At 42.0% G+C, this 18,503-nt stretch overlaps 2 protein-coding genes across 2 annotated transcripts in view; one reads left to right on the top strand and one right to left on the bottom strand.

Annotated features, from left to right (window-relative positions):
• Positions 1 to 849: 849 nt before the first annotated feature.
• PDCD10 (programmed cell death 10) lies at positions 850 to 12,019 on the bottom strand. Its single transcript, XM_035557148.2, has 8 exons — positions 11,861 to 12,019; positions 5,854 to 6,066; positions 4,996 to 5,049; positions 3,895 to 4,012; positions 3,207 to 3,333; positions 2,774 to 2,852; positions 2,332 to 2,414; positions 850 to 1,570 (listed from the first exon to the last, which is right to left on the bottom strand). The coding sequence occupies exons 2-8, from the start codon at positions 5,947 to 5,949 to the stop codon at positions 1,489 to 1,491; spliced, it is 639 nt and encodes a 212-aa protein (XP_035413041.1). The 5' UTR covers positions 5,950 to 6,066; positions 11,861 to 12,019; the 3' UTR covers positions 850 to 1,488.
• A 135-nt stretch (positions 12,020 to 12,154) lies between these two features.
• The window catches only part of SERPINI1 (serpin family I member 1), a 43,896-nt gene continuing 37,547 nt past the window's right edge, over positions 12,155 to 18,503 (top strand). Inside the window, exon 1 of the mRNA XM_035557147.2 lies at positions 12,155 to 12,268. The gene's annotated coding sequence lies outside the window, so the exon portion shown is untranslated. The remainder of the gene's footprint in view (positions 12,269 to 18,503) is intronic.

The raw sequence follows: 18,503 nt of genomic DNA, 5'->3' as shown, positions 1-18,503 counted from the left end.
CATAGCTTCCCCAGTACCAAACACTCTTTTCAAGCGAAATGAAGTTCCAAAAACTCTGCATGACTTTCCATTCTTTCACCTAGCTATCCATCTAGTGCTACTTCAGAGGGCAGCAGGTATGCATGGCTTTTCTTTTCTAGAGCATTTAAGCAGATAAATGAATTCGAAGACCCAGCTGGTGTACTCCGGATAAGGCACTCGCCCCAGATGAGCAGTACAGCACCAGGCCAGTGTGTAAGAGAAGTCTGGCCATATTTATTCATCATTTACACCCGAAGAGTAGTCCTATAGCATTGTGCTCCTTCAGTTTGAAGTGATCTTCCTGCAACAGTTTCTGCAGCTTTATAAGCTTCTCTGTTCTTTCCTAAATTTACTAGTTATGCCCATGTAAGTATTTATAGAATGAAATCCTAAAAATCTTCTAGATTCCTAGTATTTCAAAGTAAAATTGAGGTGCGCCTCAAAGGGGCATGCACGATATTCAGTAGAACTTGCAAAAAGCTACCATGAACTCACAGTGACAAAGGTTCAATTTGTCCATCAGCAGTTCTCAACCATCTATAGAACGTTTGTCAAGCTAGGTCTCACGATTTAAATCCCTGGAAGAAGTCGCTTTATGGCATGCATAGTAGGGATATCACTAGTGCTTCTTGGAAGGCTTCTATTTTCTCTCCTCCTCCCTCCCAAAAGGGTACCAGTATAAAAAATAAAAAGTTGTTCAGTTGTTCATATTTTAAGTTCACCCTTTACTGCACAAAACCCTGGAATAGCAGAGGAGTAAAAACCTGTTAGCCTACCACCAAAAGATTAAGTTGGATTTAGTTTCTACGAAAAACCAAAACACACACCTCACTTCTTGGGTTCTTTATTACTTTGTCAAAGACATTTTAATATGATTATTCTGGTACTCTGGTCTAGTATTGGATCACAACCAAAATCTCAGTTTTAAGGAAAAACCCTCATTTTATACTGATTTGAACTGCCAGTGACTTTAAGCACCCAGTTTTAATTTTTCCATTTAATATATGCTCTGCAGTTCTAAAAAGATGAGTTATGTTTTTTTGTTCACATACAAAAAGACAGTCTAACAGATGTAAACTATTTATTGAATATTTGCCACCAATATTGTTAAATACATAATCTTGCAGTTTTCCGCTTTCAAGTTAAAATGTCAGAAACAGAACACCAAATATTTACAATTCTTATAAGGAATGTTACATAATGACACATTAAGGCGTAAATTCTTTTGGCTTATAATTCTGAAAAGAATGATAATAGCAAAAAGTGATGCAAAAAATCTTCGTTGTGAGATTATGATTAAGCTACAATGTTTTACAAAAATATGGTGTAAGATGGCAATAATCCCATTCAAAATCCTGCATTAGGCCCCTAAAGAGGGGCTGATAATTTATACAGTCAACTTTAAAATTTACATATAAAGGTACCCTATTCACCATTGAAAAGTACAACTCTCAACATATACAGTTTTCAGGCCACAGTTTTGAAGGTCTGGAGTATCAAGTTGGTTTGATGAATTAGTCGGTTGGCACTTATGAACACATTTATTGCCCTGGTAGAAAAACAGAGATATTAGTTCATACACTTTTCAAAACTTTGTTCAATAAATACAACATTAAATCAGGGTAACTAAATATACTGGCATCTAGGCAAATTGGAAACATATTGATGTCTTACCATATTGTGATGTACCTGAAGCTTACAGCTGGCAAACAGACTTAGTTGCATAGCTAATTCTAGAAAGACTATGTTTATTGGCAGGAACTTAAAAGACTTTGGCTCTCTATTTAGTTTTGTGGTTTTAACTACAAAAAAGAGTAGAGCAAATGATCATTAAATGCCTGTTCTTTTCACTCCATCCCCTGATAATTTCAGAATTTGCAACTCTTTCCTCAAATACCTATTATTTCAATAATCTTTGTTATGAAAGAAGTGTGGGGCCACTGAGGTTTTTGATCTCAGAAGTGACACCTTCTAGCAAGGCTATTTTGTTTAGTGCTGTTCCTTTCTGGTGGGAGCGGGGTAAACGAACATGTAGTTCAGACAGATGTAAATTACAAGGAACACGAGTCTTACCTGGGATTTCTTGCAATATTGATAATACCTAAGGCACTGTAAAGCTTATGCCCACAACACTTGCCACAGCATTCACTTCACACAGGGCTGAACAGAGCTGGTCTCTTTCAGTATGTTTGGGGTAAGTGAACAACACATATCAGCCCTTATAACAAAAATCTTATTTTCCCTAATCATACTAGTTTGGCAAACAAGACCTTTTCATTATGTATAAATTTAGTACAAAAGTATACTTACTTTCCATCTTTAAAATAGGTTTTCAGAGTATCACTGAAACTTTTGGAGTATTTTACAAACTCTTTCTTTTGGTGCTCAAGTGCCTAAGAAAACAAAAACACCAAAAAGGTTATAAGATCACAGAGTGTTGGATACAATGAGGGTCTTGACATTAAAGACAGAAGAAAAGAAGCAAACAGTATGTAGATACAGGAATTTTAGGTTTAGGGTGGTTTTGTTTTTTTGGTTTTGTTTTTTTTTTTAGGTTTTGGTTTTTATTTGGTATTTACTTATTTTTAAGAAAGACATGCAGAGAAGTCACCCTCTTCTTAAAAAACTGCTAAGAATTAACAAATAATCATGTTAAAGCATTATGGCACTGACCAGTTACGCTATTCATCTTTTGATCAAATGGCTTCCTCTTGTACTATTAAAAACAGCATAGAAAAAAGTTTTCACATACCCTCCGGTTCTGGTATTGGTATTTCTTGAAGACATTATTTACTGTGTCAAGAAGTTCCTTTATTGCACTCGCGATGTCCCTATTTGACAATGAAAAGAGTTGCAATATCAATAAGCTATACTATTTAAATGTTGGAATTTAAACCCCTTCTAACTGCCCTACATCCTATCTGATATTCCTTCTGTAGAAAGACCAAAGACCTAGACAAGTAACATGCCAATTCAAATTAAAAATCAACAAGTTAAGTTCTGTCTATTAATATGGGGCTCTCATTAAAAAAATTCAACTCTATTCACTCATTTATAACCACAGGTCGAGCTCTTTTCCAACAGCAACAGTGTTGCTAGCATCTCCCACAGCATTTAAGCATCCAGATATAAATGCAAAGTTTGAACCCCTCGAACTGCAGAAAAATATATAATACAGTACTTACTTGATTGTCTGAAGAAACCTCACTCTGTCATTGATCTCATCGGGAATCTTACTAAGAATCTGTTTAAGTGCTCGCGCCTTTTCATTCAGATCTTGGAATTCTGGTTCTGGTCTTTCAATCATATATTCTAACAAAAAGGACATATTGAGGAAAAAAAAATGGCATTTTTCAGTAAGTTCCTGGTGGCAGCTAAAAAACACTGCTTCACAAAATGCAGCAGTATTGCCAGGAAGGATTTGAAGGCTGACTGCACAAAAGACAGCCATGACCCCAAACCCACAGTGAACGTTCTGCATTAATAGAAAGACAGCGCAACAATAGCCTTTCTTATTGGAAGTTGGAGATGTTATTTAAAAGAAATGCTGAAGACATTACACTAATTAAATGCAGTATTAAAAGAACTTTAGGCCTACTATACACTGCCCTTCTCTGACAGTGCAACACCTGCTTTTAATTTGAAGCAATCTGCAGAAGGTGAGCTACCTTCCAAAAATTAATTTTCTCTTATTAGTCGTGTATGTACCTCCAAAAGATGTATTCAGAAAAACAACTATTCCTATTATTCAGCATGGTAGAAGAAATGTGTTAACAGAAAACTTCCTCTGAAAATGGGCATAGAGAAATGTATACTCCTGTTTGGCACTGTAATTAAGAAAATGCTTATTCAACGTAAGAGACCTGATATTACCTTCTACATCATCAGCAGCCATACGCAGGAGAGACTCTGTAAAGTTCACATCCACACTTTTCTTCTCCAGAATTTTCATAATAATGTCCTGTGTGAGACCTGGATTTTCTTTTTCAGCCTGCATCGTGAGAGGATTTATTCTTAAAAATGCAATCAATCATAATATTGCAAGGACAAAAGCAGACTTCCAAGTAATTTTTTTCAGATATCACAGCAATTTGCTAGAAATTTTTAAAAAGTCTAATGGTTTTAAACTAGCATATGACATTGAAAACTACTCTTCCATTTTTCCTTTCATAAGTAGTTTTGTATAAGCAACTTTTCCAATAAACCCTTCCACTCCCTTCAATTTGAGTAAGAGATATTTTGTAAAGAAATTCTTTGTATTGTTGTATTCCTGTAAACACTTTGCTTTGAAACAAAGATATTGCACATACCAGAATTTAATTCACTTATTCAAAGGTGCAACTCCCCCATCTTCCCCATGGTATTTTTCAAGTGTGCCTCTTACAAATCACATATGCTCATACATCTTTGAATTGCCTTTTCACAGAAAACTCCTTTTGACTGATGACATATCTAAATTAAGCTAAGCTAGATTCTAACACTGGACGTATTCACACTACCTGTGCTGCTATCGAAAAAATTATTCTGCGTTGAATGAGCGTGTGTTTTTAGTGAGCATTACCATTTCCTCCAATATCTCAGTTTCTGTTATTTGCATTCAGCACAGCCCCTTATCACCAGCTGTAAATAACATTTAACTTGGAAGAGTTCTGAGAGCTGTAGCTATCTAGGTACACTTACATTTAAAGCAGAGAAACAGCAAAGCATTGCTTAGTTGTTACCTTTTGTACTACATACACAAGGTAAGATTCTGTTTAAAACTGCTCAATATGCTTAAATTATTCAGATTCCTACTCATGTGTGCACTCATTTCAAACTTAGTCCACGTGATCATTCACACACTTTTATTTAAGACTACTGATTAAGAAAGATCTAATCTTCAAACACGACGACACAAGGAAGCACAGTTATTTTGAACTTCACCATATCATTTACCTTCTAAATGACCATTTTTCAATACAAGTAACTTCTCACCTTAATAAAGGCCGCTCTCAGCGTCTGAGCTGCTGACAGATTTACTCTTTCTAGCTGCAATAAAAGTTTAGACCGATTAGCAATTCGAACGTTATCAGAACAAAATAAGTAAAGTACTCATGCCTTGCCTTACACAGCATGATGAAAAAGGTGCTTGGCAGAAGAACTGAGACTGGTCGCATTTGAGATAGAAAGTATGAAGTTTGATCCAAACAAAGGACTTCCTCCCTAAATAATCAGACATGTCACTGGACATACTTTGCTTTTATTCAGCCTTCATCAGAAGTCTGACAGAAGATTTTGAGAGCATCTTGACAGCCTCTGGTACTGACAGAAAGACAAGTATCCTATTAAATTATAGCCATTAGCAGTTAAAATACAAATGCATCAAGCTGCTCACAGGTACATGTTAAACTGTACCTTATTTCCTGTCACAGATTGCACTAGGTCCTAATGCTGTGCTAGATCTGTGACCATTAGAGCTGAAATAGCTTCGCAAAAAGCCTCGCAAAAAGTTACGTGCGCATTTACAGTGATGAAAGGAAAATAAAGAACACTGAAATGACCATCTGAAAACAAACTGCAGTGTCAAGGAAAAAAATCGAATGTTACCTAGCATTTTTGCTAAAACCCTCTGTAAAAGCTAAGAAAAAAGACCAGGGCCAAGACAACTAGCAACCACTGACAAGCTTGGAATTGTGTTCATGGAAAGCAGGGTGAAAGAGTAAGAAAAGCATAGAAAGAAGGCTGTGTTAAACACCTGAAGTTCTCCCCATCAAGCTAAGCTGGCTGTTACTGCCATCAGGTTTCCTGATATAAAAGGATTACTATGTTCTACAACAAAAGCAGAGAGCTTACCTCGTTAAAGACGGGGTACATAACAGCATAGAGTGGCATGGAAACCATAGAAGTGGTCTCTGCTTCATTCTTCATCTCTTCCATTGTCATCCTCATTCAAAGAGCCACTTCTCAAGAAAAATGCTATAGAAGCAAAGAACTCCTCATTCACTGAAACGTTTCTTCTTTTTCCTCGTTGTGCAAGAATATTTGAAGAACTTGAAATATATCGTCCTTATGTCATGAGGAAAAAAAAAAGAACAATTATGAGTTAGAATGACTAACAATTTCTAAAAAATGAAAAGCACAGAACGTTATTTCCTGCCCAGAAAGCAGGAATTATTTTATGACATCAGCTTAAGTAAATATAGAATTACTACTTCATGCAATTTTAAAGCCCTAATTCTAATTTATTAAGTGAGCAAATATTTTATAGTAACATACTACCAGAAAATCTTTACTGCGAGTTCTTACATAATTAATTTTCCTGAAAGTAATTTGATTTGATACACGATTAAAAAAATGGTGAATACTACGCCTTTGTTTTTATATAAGCAAGAGTCTTCAGTCATCTTTCCACTCAGGGTGTGTCCAGGACTATGTTAACTCAATGGAAAATTATTGTTCCAGTAACCGAACCCAGGTTTTGGAAGTTCTCCACCCAGTCTAGCTCATCATACACCCAACACAGAGTGATCACTGCTCAGACCCAGGAATTAAGTGGAAAAAAGGAAGGTAGCCCTGCACTTCATAAGCAATCTCTCCAACAGTCTACATTTTTTGTTCAACAAGTCAAGATTTTGAGAATATTTTATATAACATAATGGAGCTTAAAGACTTAACATCCAAAATAGAAATAAAGATGCACAAAATTTTATTTTTTTTATTTTTTTATTTTTTTTAGATTTGCTCAGTATTTAACATGCTAGAGAAGTTTTTCCATCCCCAAGAACCTTTAGACATCTGGCATCTGTATGTTCAAGTACTGGATTTTATTGATACTTTAGTTAAAAATGAATAAAGCAAAATCTTTAAGAAAGAGCAGGAGCTACGACAGTAATCGATACCACTTCCCAATAGCACAAACAGGTCAAAACATGCTAAGATGCTTCTTGGAGCTATGTTCCCACTTTCGTTCCGCACTGGCTAAAAATCTTCTGCATTGAACTATTTAAATAGAAAAACAGATGAACTTTTTGCCCAGGGCAAGTATAAAGTAGTATAGCTGTAATTATAGCTAAGTGAAATTTGTTACTGACTACAGTAAGCACAGGGAGGAACTTGGACGGCTGCAAATATCACACCCGCCTCACCCGAGCGTGGGATTGGGCAGTATGAACATACCCCAAAGCGATAAACCAAGGGAGGAACCGGTCACGTTACAGAAATAGCCGACAGTTGAGAAAATATTATTAGAAGTTAAACATAAATATAGTGACAAGCGACAGCTATTTATACAGACCTTCCGACACGGATTACAGATTGCAAAAATCTCATCTTTATTTCTCTTAGCATTTGAAACTTTTAACGAGACGTACTCGAGCAGAGTCCCTTAGCCACAAACAGGGCTTACCCTGACTTCGAATAAAAAGGGGTCTGTGTAGAAACGTTAGCATGAATAGAGCTGCAGAAGGTCAGGGCTCATGTTTTCATCACCTACCGGTAGCTGTTTTATTCAAGACCTTGGAAGAATACAAGCGAATATTTGCTATTTCTTAAAAAGTTGATTACGTTTAAAGAACTCGATCCAGAGTTACCCAAATTCATGCAAAGTCTACTCACGGGGGGGACTCGTCTGAACAAGCTTGCCTCCCGAGCACAAGCCCAAGCTGTCCCATCTATTTATTACACTCACTGCCTGCCTGCACCAAGGCCTGTGGCACATGAGGGGCAGGGTGGAGGGCGAGCTGCTTGTTTTGCAGTTTCCTCCTGTGTTTCTGGAAGTTCAGTAAAAATGAACAGTCCAGGAAGATCCTACACAAAAGAGTACCACTGAAGATAGCGTTCATAGACTAATTGGCTGCAAGTTTTTTAACTAAAGCACTGCACTGTCAACATAAAAGTTGTTAAAAACAGGTAAGTGAAGGTTGCTTTAGTCTACCCAAAAGATTTTTGATCATCTGGAGAAGGGCAAAGAAGGACAAAATAACCATTAGATATAATTACCTCGGTTTTATGGGTTATCAGTATCCACAAAGAAAATAAAATACCAACTGAAATGATAGATTTTTATGATGATGAAAACCTCACCGCGGACTATTGTGAAGAACTCATTTTCTCCTGAAGAGCCATAAGCTACTGTTACTCATCCATGGTACGGTTAAACACCCCATATAAAAACAATCAGGCCCCAGCTCCTACCTCCTTACCAGGCACCGACACTCTTCAAACCAAGTAAATAAATCTTGGATGTGTACTAACACAAAGGGTACGAGTGCTGTGACTGAAGACAAGGGGTGGCTTTAAATACATGTACGCACCAAAAGGCTTGAAATCCTTCTGTTGCCAACGTATGACAATATACGTGGTATCTCAATCGCACCGGCTGCTCCTTACCCCAGGATCTTTCCTCTGACTCACGTGCCAACCCCACACTCCGCCCAGCACATCCGTTTGCGATTACTGCCCCGCTATCTCTCTGCAGCCAGGACTGCCTTCACACCTTTTAGGGGTAACGTGGATGCGCTGCAGTCTTGGTCAGCCTTAAATGGCAGGGGTAAAGGCTTCCCCCAAAACACATTTGCAGTACAGAGACTGTATGGGTTCTAGTACACCCATGACAAACCAATACCTTCTAAGAGGTCCTGATTACGACCAAATCCTCATGAAAACAGAAGTCAACTCTATCATTTAGGTGAATTATTATGAGATATTCCAGTAGCCTTCAAGATGGCCTGGCTAAAGCCACAGCTTAATGCACATTATCATGCAGCAACCGGGAGCTTTCAGCATTTCTTTTGGTGTCTGATCGAAAGCAGCCATCTGCTTGGCTGCCAGGCTTTATGGCAACACCGTCTCCTAAAAGCGTAACTTCAGCTCACCAGAATCTCAGGTGGTTTTACTTGAGAGGAATTTACACTGCTTCCACCTGCCAACTGTTTTTTTTTCCCTTAGACACTCAAAAAAGCTGGAATACGATCCCATAACAAGATGATCCATTAGAACAGCACGATATAGTCACGTGGCTCAGAAAACCCTAGCAAATTGCTATTAGGTGCAAAAAAGGTGTTGTTCAGCCGGCAAGTTTCGTAACAGCTCTGGTGGGGGAGACAAGGAGAAGATAGAAGGACACACTGCATGGGAATAGACAGACTGCCAAATATAATTTGCATGTTAGCCTGATTTTTCTTTTTAAACAGTGATCCCACTGATTCAAATGTAGCCTGTTCCCCAGCATATGGGATTAGAAGTCATGCTTCCCACTGCATCAGATGAAATCAACCATCAGAGAGAACACACAGGACAGATACAGTGAATTTAAAGGTGATTTCAACTTGAAAACAATGCTAAGATACCACCTAGTACAGTCCTGTCTGCTTAGTGTTAAAACCATCAAGCACACCAAGCTCTGTTCCCAGAGAAGTACTAGCATGGAGTATACTTTCACTGTCAGTACAAATCTGACGTTATAACCTTCACCATTTCGGCACTAAAATACTACCCCAGCTATCCAGCAGCCACGGAGGGGACTGGCACATTTTGACAAGGAACAAGTTCTTGAAGAATTCTGTTATAGACCTATTTCTCCATTCCCATCCAATGACGTTTAAAATCATCCAACTGAACTATGTCCGGGGAAAAAAGCTACATTAAGATAAGCTTCCTGTAAACCAAAAAGGATAAAAAGCAAGAAAACACCGAATTTCCCCACACGGACAGGTACTGTGCTAAGTGCCCCAGGTGAAAGCTCGCTTCTCTAACCTGTCACTTACTGACAGACTTTCAGTCAAGCACTAAAGATCATGTAGCAGAAGAACCGAGCTACCTAGGAAGAAAACAACCAGTGAGCACAACGATCTTTCCCAAACCCACCTCTGCTCACTGGCCAGCGTGAAGACAAGGGATCTGTGAAAGAAAGGCATTTGTTTAGTGTTAGCTTCTGAAAGAGTATTTCAAGAGGAGACAGCAGTCTCGTGACTGCAACCTTTAAAAACTTTCAAATCAATAGAAACTCTGGCAGGACGTCACTGGTCACTGATGTCATCGGGAGATCCACCTGCACCACCAGTGTTGTCTCTGCTCCATCTGATCTAGATAGAGCCCGGAGAATGTAGAAAATTTTAAGCACCTTTAGATGTTTTTTCTTTAAGAAAAGCACTAAAGAGGAAGAATGCCCGAGGCAGCAATCTACCAGAACCATTAATGCAATGGCTGCCGTATGGGTAGAGCCAAGTTACAGCTCTGCTCCCGCTACAGAAAGGTTATCCTTACTGCCAAAAACTTCTGCTCCACTTCTTGTGGTGAGGATCCAAGAAGATCAGGTTAAAGGAAAAGCCTCCAAGACCCCTAAGTTACCAGAACAACTTATTTAAGGTCAGGAAGGGAAAAAGCACTTAACATGATGTCTATCTTGATTTTAAGGGCAAAGGTCTTCATGGCCCTTACGTGTAAAACCAATGGGCACAGCAGAAGGGAGCTTAGATATTTGACTAATTGCAGATGCAAATTTTACAGAAGAGAAAAAATTACAGAGTGTGCTATTTTAACTATACACCTACCCCTTGCATAGCTGGGTACCTTTAAGTTTCCCTTATTAACCAGTGAAGATGGCAAGAAAATTAGAAAAAGGCACTCTGCTGTACCGGTTCCCTATTCTTCTAATACTTGGCAGTTTGAAGAGGTGACCAAAGGAATATTATCAGAAGATAAGATTGGAGTTTTAAAAGCATCTTTAAATGCCTCTTGCTGGAAGAGACACGCACTCTTCCAACATCTCCACGCACGTTTAACACACTAACGGTTGGGTTCACTCAGACAAAGCATGACTGCTTATGCATTTTATTATTGTGAGGGCAATTTGTGTGACTAATTCAAGTCACACGAACCACAGTAAACACAAGACGCCTATTTTTAGACTCGCATCAACTCCAAAATAATTCAAGCCTACTCCGAGATCAGGCTGACAATTAATTCGCATTGTGAACTTCAGGATGGAAGTTGTTTAGTCTGCCCTAAAACGTGGTTTTGTGTGCCTACAAGAGAAACTACCTCACCTGGATCGGGCCCCAATTTCAGTAGCTGCCCACTGAGAGCTGTGACACAGAGCAAGCAAAAGGGGACGGAGCTCTGCATGCATATAACCACAACAACGTTTGCTTGTTTCTTTTTCAAGTTGTTTTCCTCTTCCTTAGGAATCCGAAAGCAAAGCTAACACGCCGGCTGCGTTACTCCACCAGGCGCTAGGAGACAAGGCACAAACCTCCACACAAACACTCCCCAACGAGCACACAAAGACCAGGGAGCAGCCAGCCCCCCACGCAGGGACCACAGGACCCCAGCTATAACCAGAGGTCCCCATGTCCCTGCCCGGCCGAGCCGCAGGACGGGACCCCCCCACACACCCCCACTATCGGGCGGTCCCCACAGAGCGCCGCCGCCCGTCCCCGAGGGGCCGCCCGCTGCTTTCGCCCCCGGGGAGGGCCCGGGACGGCCCTGCCAGCGCCCCCCGCCGCCCGGCAGCGCTGCTGGAGGCAGGAGGAGGGGCTGGAAGCCGGCGGCCGGGCCTAGGCTGCCCGAGGGGCCGGGCAGGGCCCCTCAGGGCCCCCCCCAAGCCGGTGCGGGCCCCCCCGGCCTCTCCCCGCCCGGCCAGGCCCGAGCCGCGCCCGCCGCCTTCCCTCAGCCCTCCGCCGGTCCCCGATTCTGGGAGCAGCGTTACGCTCCTAGCGCGGCGCAGCCCCACGGGCAGAGCCAGGCCCTACGCAAACGCACCGGTGACCCTCGTCCGCCCTCCTTCTCTCCCTCCCTCCCTCCCTCCCCGCGCTCGGCCCTCAACGGGAGCAGGCCGCAGGGGGCGGCACCGGCACCGTACCTCGGGCGCCCCCCGCCCCGCCGGGCCCACGGAGCTCCCCGGGGGGGCTTCGCCACCGCCGCCGCCGCCGGAAGCGCCCGCAAGGAGGAAGCGCCCGCCGCGGTGAGCGCCCAGCAGGCGTTGTCCGGAACTACCGGGCGGCCGCGGGGCCCCTTGGGACTTGTAGTCCGCCGCCCGCAACCACCCTCCCCACAATACAGCGCGGGCGGAGGGAGGGAGCAAAGAGGAGGGAGGAGGAGGAGGCGAATCGGAGCGAGGGGCGGGGCGGGGCGGGGCGCTGGGCATAACCCGGCGCGGGAGGCGGCGGCAGCGGCAGTGCCCGCGGCGGGGCGCGGGCGGCGGGCGAGGGGCGGCGCTGCCGGGCGGGCTCGCACTGGCACCCAGCGGGCGGGCAGGGGCGGCGGGCCGGTGAGTGCCCCCCGCAGTGGGGCTGGGCTCCGGGGGGGCTCCCGTGGAGCGCAGCGGGGCTGGGGGCGGTGGGGGGAGCCGCCCGGGAGCGGCCGCTGCGGGGTTAGCGTGGGGTGGGGGCGCTGAGGGGAGCCCCCGCCGCTGCCTTCACGGGCGCCCCCTGAGGGGCTCTGCACGGGCTGGGGGCGCTGAGGGGCTCGGAAGGTGTCAGCGTTAACAACCAGCTCCGGTCTGGGCGTGCGGCGCCGTTTTGGGTTTGTATCCGCGGTTTTGATGCATTGGTGTCTAACTTTTTACAAATTCTGCCTAGCGTTAGCTGCCGCGAGCGGGGCTTGCGGGTCCCGCCGCTAACCCGCGGGTAAGTGGGTGAGCCGCTGTGCCCGCCGAGCGGGGCTCTGACTTCTTGTCCCCCCGGGATGTGAAGTGGGGAGGCTTTGGCGTCTGCCTGCGGGGCACCGTGCTCGCCCCACGCGTGTTTCTGGTCCCTGTCGTCTCCCTGCGGGTGAGGAGCAGCGCTGGGGAGCCAGCACCAGGTTTGCGGTGCTTCGGTGTGTGTGTGGAGTTGGCTCCTGGCCGCGCCAACTCGCCTTGTTTTGGTCAGGTCGGTGTGTCATCTCCTGTGTCAGATGTTCTGCGTGCCTTGGTGGTAAAGGGCTGCTCATAACTTGTACGGTTTGTACGCGCTGTTCGTCGTTAATCGCCTGCTGTCTCTGGTTCCTGATTTGTTGTCTCACTGTTCCTGATGTGGTCAGTACTTCAGCCCAGTAGGAGATGATGCTGCCCTGCTGAGGTGAGAGATATTTGCCAAAATGTCATAGCACAGACTGAGGCATGTGCCTGTCTGTGGCGTTCTTACTTCCCAGTGAAACTAGGAGGCTTTAAAGCTATAAAGCTGCAGTCCTGCTGCTGCTGTTAACATTCAAAAGTAGATTATTCTATCTAATGATACTTTATGATGTTTTTTTCTTTTTAAGCACTGATGTTTTAGAACAGTTTCATTCTTTGCTGTTTTTACGTCTTTTGTATTTTTCAGAACAGTTGTAGCTCTAAGTGTGCTGAGGAGTGACCCTCAGTGAGGTGAGGGAAAAGGGAGGGATGATTGTTGGCTTTTTACTTCAAGCTATGGATGCTCTACAGGACTGCACAGGGCAACTCTGAGGTAGTACAGGGTGAAGGTTTGTGGTGAGGCTAAGTTTGTTGTTCATGGCATGCATGAGCTGCAGAGTTTTTACTGACTCTGCAAGACTGTCCGTCCTAGGTGTTAATGTTCTCAGGCTGATTTGGGTTTTTAAATTTGTTTTGACTCTGTTACACTGTCAACCACTTCCAGTGAGTGGCTTCATCATGTGTATGTGAAGGTATTCCTGAAGTTGTCCCTCATCTTCTTACCTCTTTTTGAAACTGCACAGTACCCTGCGTGTCTGAACCCTCTAGCTACAGCAGTGCGTCTCAATCAAGCTGCTTCCAAAACTGCCCCGGGATTAACGTACCTGTTACGTGACTTGGTTCCTACTGCAGCGTGGGGCTGTGGTGAGCTTCTGGTGCTTGATTTTAAGATATGATTCTTGTAACCTCTTTTCTTCTCATAGAAGGTATGCACGCAGTCTGACAGGGTTCTGGGAGTGTGTCTGACCACTACACTGCTGTAATTGTTCAGATGACACTTGCAGCTACAGAATAAATGTCATATGCTTATCTGAAGCTTAATAAGGTTAGGATTCTTCACATCAAGTTCTAGCTACTTCTAGGTCTTTAGAATAATTTTCAACTAATGTATCTAACTTCTTTTTTTCTCAAACTCAAAGTTATTTTGTTGCTCGTCATCTATGAAGACACGTTTGATGTGGTTGAATACATCTTAAAATAACTTCTGGCAAACCATGTTCTAAGCAGGCAAGACTTACTCTGCCTTTGTAAAACAGAGGCTGAATATGAAATGATACAAGATGCATTTGTTCTATGCTCTCTATTTAGGTTGTCCTTTTCTCCATCATTCTGCTAGTCAAATATTTTTACAAATCAAAATGTAAACATAAGTTTAAAAATTAATGTCTAGTTCTCTCTATTTTATATATAATAGTGTATCGTTGATACTGTGGGTATTAATGGTTACATGTCACTGTAATGGACAGATGGTAGGGAAAGACATCTATGTAGTCAACTGTGATTAGCGATAACTATTTTTGCTCATATACACTTAAGAACAATGTAGTTAATTTAAATTTGGAAACATCTTTAAAATTCTTGGGTTTAATTTGTATCTTGAATACTGTTAGTCTTATAAACTGGATGTCAAAAGGTTAGTGGAATTTTGGTAATCACACTGCACTAAATATAAACTTAGATAACAATCTCTGCATTCTGCTAATAAACGAAGCTATGCTACATTTCCTTAGTAAGCTTCCATTTCTCCTATTAGTCTTGTACATGTTCAGTTGCTTGTTATTTCTTCAGCCAAGCCCAAATCGTGAGCTGTCTAGTGACTTGTCCCTAGAAAACAGCCCTCCCTGGTAGGGTGGTCACTGCCTGGTTTCCCTGGCAGGGCAGCAGTGGTATTCTTTACTGCCTCTTCATGTCTTGAGTAATTCTGAACAGCATCTCGTTTGGTGGCCTGAAATGTTTGATAAGGAGTTGTTTTTATGGGGTGTGATTAAAATATCAACTCTAAGGTCACGTTCTGCTTTGTTTAATATACTTCAAAGCTAATGATTATGAAAACTGCGGAGTGTGGCTAATGTGATAAAAGCTGCACGAGTTATCCCCATCCCTTTTGGTCTTTTAGAATCATTGCAAAGCAGCTTGTAGCTATGAGATGGAAAAAGAGAAAATTTCGTGTTGATACAAGCTAATGAGTTAAATATGTGCCTCGCTTTTAAGTTAGTAAGATTTGACCTTCTGTGTTGTAGAGGATTTTTGGTTTAGCTTAGTGTTTAAATATTATGATAATTCTTTAGGAATATTTTCTCAAATCTTGAGACTATTCTTCCTGGAAGAATTAATAGTAAGTAATATTCCTGCTAGGAGGAGGAAGTTGAGCAATGTGGTTGTGCTCAGATGTAACCAAATCACTAGCCTATTAATCAGAGGGCATCTTTCTGCTTATCTGGTTGTGCTTCAACCGTGCGGCTCTTCAGCATTACCATTACATCTACACTAATAATTGCTTAATAATGTAAAGCGTATCTAATACGCCGTGTATGTCTGAGAAATTTAAACTCACGATGACTTGATGGGTCTAATGGACAGCTGGCTTCTGGGACGATCCCTCCTGTCAAAATTGAAACCGCGCTCTGTGTGTAGTGGGATTTCTGAACTAGGCAAACAGAAGTGCTGGTTAGCTCAGAATGATCCCTCTAAGCCTTGGAAGGACTTCAGTTCCTGTGCTTGTCTGTTTTCATGCATCGTCTTCTATGTAGTAGGCTTGGTTTTCCTCATGTGTGAGAAGGGAGAACTATCAATTGCTTTTAACTTTTAACAACGTATTTAAGACACTCTCTTACTTCAGGAATTCTCACTGAATTTTGTGAATTCTGCTCAGACGCTGCAGCAAGCGCTGCAATTGCCTTTGCAGTAAAATATGCCCAGACTCTTGCTCACTAGTTGCATTTTGCATCCAGTACTTCTAAAGCACAGATGCCAGTCCAGCCCTTGGCTCTCCTGTAGAAGTTTGGAGAAAGCAAGTTCTTTGGCTTATAGACTTTTTAAATGCTATTTTTAACTGACCTTGGCATGCCAGGGTGGTGTTAGGAGCATGGGTACTCTACTGAAGACAGCCTGTCTCAATTCCTCATGATCACTGAGCCACTGGAGACTGCGTCCTGCCTTGACAATAGAGCAAAATGCCATTTTTCAGTAACTGCAATTTCTGTCTGAGGTAGCATTTACTGCCCCAGTTTTTCCTGTGTACATATCAGTTATATAAGTTATAGCTAGAAAGAAAATAGGTTTAAAGATTTAAGACATCTCTTTAATTGGCACACTAAAATTGCCCTTTTGGAATGCTTTTCTTTGTACATTTAAATTAAAGCAGTTCTTGGAGCATTTAATGATTGGGTACTTCACATAGCAATTTAAGTTCACTGAAGCAACTCATGTTTTCTTTCTCAGATATCTATTTCAAAAAAAAAAAAAGTACTTGCTCTAAACTACTTAAAGATATTAAAACCTATGACAACACAAACAGCTACTGTAATGCCAAGTCTTCAACTTGAGATCGTCTTGATATAAAGGAAAGATGCCTGGGTCTCTACCCGTATAGCTGCGAGTACATGTAAGCCTGCAGGTGAACGGTATCCTTTTCATCTGCAAAGAGAAATATGAGGAGTGGGAGGAAGATGAGAAGAAAGCCAAGTTATTTTTACTGTAAATATATCAGTTTATTGACTTGTTATTTTCAGATTTATTCAGAAAGCAGGAGGAGGAAATAGTAATGTCTGCCAAAACCAAAGTCATTAGTGGGAGTCAAAAGATGTCTAATGACTCTTACAAGTATTAAAAAGGAATAAACTAGTATCTTTTTAGACTGGATATGGACTTTTAAAACACTGTAGTAATTCTGTTTTGTCTCTAAAAGCATGTGCACTTACATATGGTGACTATAAGCCTCTATCAAAGTAGAGTATTCACAATTAACTTTATAATAAAAACAGTTGCTGCCTGTAAAGTTAAAAAAAAAAAAAAGCTGACTTTGTGCTTCTAAAATAAAGATTCAGATAATATTTGTCAAAGCTGACATTTGAGTTGAAGATCACAGAATAGCCTTTTAGTTTAATGCTTAATATGCCTCTCATTCCAGGGTTTGATGTGAAAAATGAGATCTTGTTTCAGCAAGTTGTCCCGTGGCTCCCTGGCAGTGGTTAGCCATTGCAGAATTCATTCTGTTCCCCCATTTCTCCCTATTCCCCAGAAGTTCTTACTGGAGGTATCCCAGTTGAGTGGAGAATAAGAGGACAGTTGTGCATGAGAATCTGTGAAGGCAGTTCCAAAAGAACAACCAAACCATCTTGCAATTACGATATAAACAGGAGATGCAGAGCTTTGTTCAGTACTGCTTTGGTCTTTCATTGCTGTGATCTTGCTTGCATCCTGCAGTAATGTTGGCTGGTGTTCTTTTAGAGTAAATAGGAGGAATTTGTTTGCTACCAGTCCAAACAGGAAATAATAGTCTCTGAAATATAACTCCAATGAACTTTGCCTGGAAGAAGTGTTTTAAAATGTATTTTAGTCAGAAACAAGAGTGGCTGATGAATAACTTCTCTACATACTTCCCCTGCCCCTCAACTGACAGGTGTGTAAAGAGCATCCCTAAATACCTATTGGAAATTCAGTGAGGCATGAGGTAACACTCCTAACAGAAGAATGATGTCTGAAGGAATAAGCAGCCCGAAACAACACTTGCGGTGCTCTGCAGCTGTGCTCATTCTTCCTCCTGGGGACATGCTCATGTGCCATTCATGTCTGAATGCAGCTCCTCATTTCTGTCACCGGTGTGGCTGCTGCATGCTGGAACCGTGCTTGTGCTCAGTCTCCTGTAGGAGAGCCTTTGATAAGTCCTCTGCAACGTCTCCGAGGCACAGAAAATGTCGTGGTAGCACAAATAATATGTGGATTCGGAAACGTTTGGAGTCTCCACTTGCACAGAAGCTACTCAGCATCATCTGTAGCTGGCAATTTCCGTCTGCTCACCCTGTAGTGCATGTGTTGAAATACTAAAGAAAGCAGAATACTAGTTTCATAAGGAGATACTGAGAAAAACAAGTATCAGAAAAACAAGCAAGCAGAAATGTATTATGGAGGATACAGAGCAGCAGGGCAGACACAGAGGTTATCCAGGAGATTGAGTCAAATGAATTGATTGTAAGTAGATTTATTCTGAGGGGATGATATGCATGAATAAAAATGCTATTGGTAACTTCATGTGTGAGGGAGGAAAATACACATACAGTATCATGATATCACTTACAGGTTTGATGTGGACTAATACCACATCTTCATATATGAAGTGACAGCAAAATACCAATTAGCTTTGAGAGGACAAGCTCACAACAAAAATAAATTCTTGATGTGATAAGAGCATATTCCCCAACAAGAACTTTTATCGTATCTTCCTATTGAGAAGGAAAAGCAATCAACATAAGTTCAAATCTGCAGATAAGAATGTTAGAGGAAGCTAAGTCTATCTAATATGGTATCATCTTTACCTGCAGTGAAAGCCCTGAGGAGGAAGATGTATGCG

The sequence above is a fragment of the Cygnus atratus genome, chromosome 9 (assembly GCF_013377495.2).
Source record: "Cygnus atratus isolate AKBS03 ecotype Queensland, Australia chromosome 9, CAtr_DNAZoo_HiC_assembly, whole genome shotgun sequence".
Lineage (NCBI taxonomy): Eukaryota > Metazoa > Chordata > Aves > Anseriformes > Anatidae > Cygnus > Cygnus atratus.
The sequence above is the reverse complement of the archived record's forward strand: the minus strand, read 5'-3'. Positions and strand labels throughout refer to the sequence as shown.

Bases quoted from the DNA above. Each gene is read 5' to 3' on its own strand.
- PDCD10 (XM_035557148.2), bottom strand. From the start codon at position 5,949: ATGAGGATGACAATGGAAGAGATGAAGAATGAAGCAGAGACCACTTCT. The intron at 4,013-4,995 runs GTGAGAAGTTAC...CTCACGATGCAG, and splicing joins TGAGAGCGGCCTTTATTAAG to GCTGAAAAAGAAAATCCAGG. The intron at 1,571-2,331 runs GTAAGTATACTT...TTTTTCTACCAG, and splicing joins ACCTATTTTAAAGATGGAAA to GGCAATAAATGTGTTCATAA.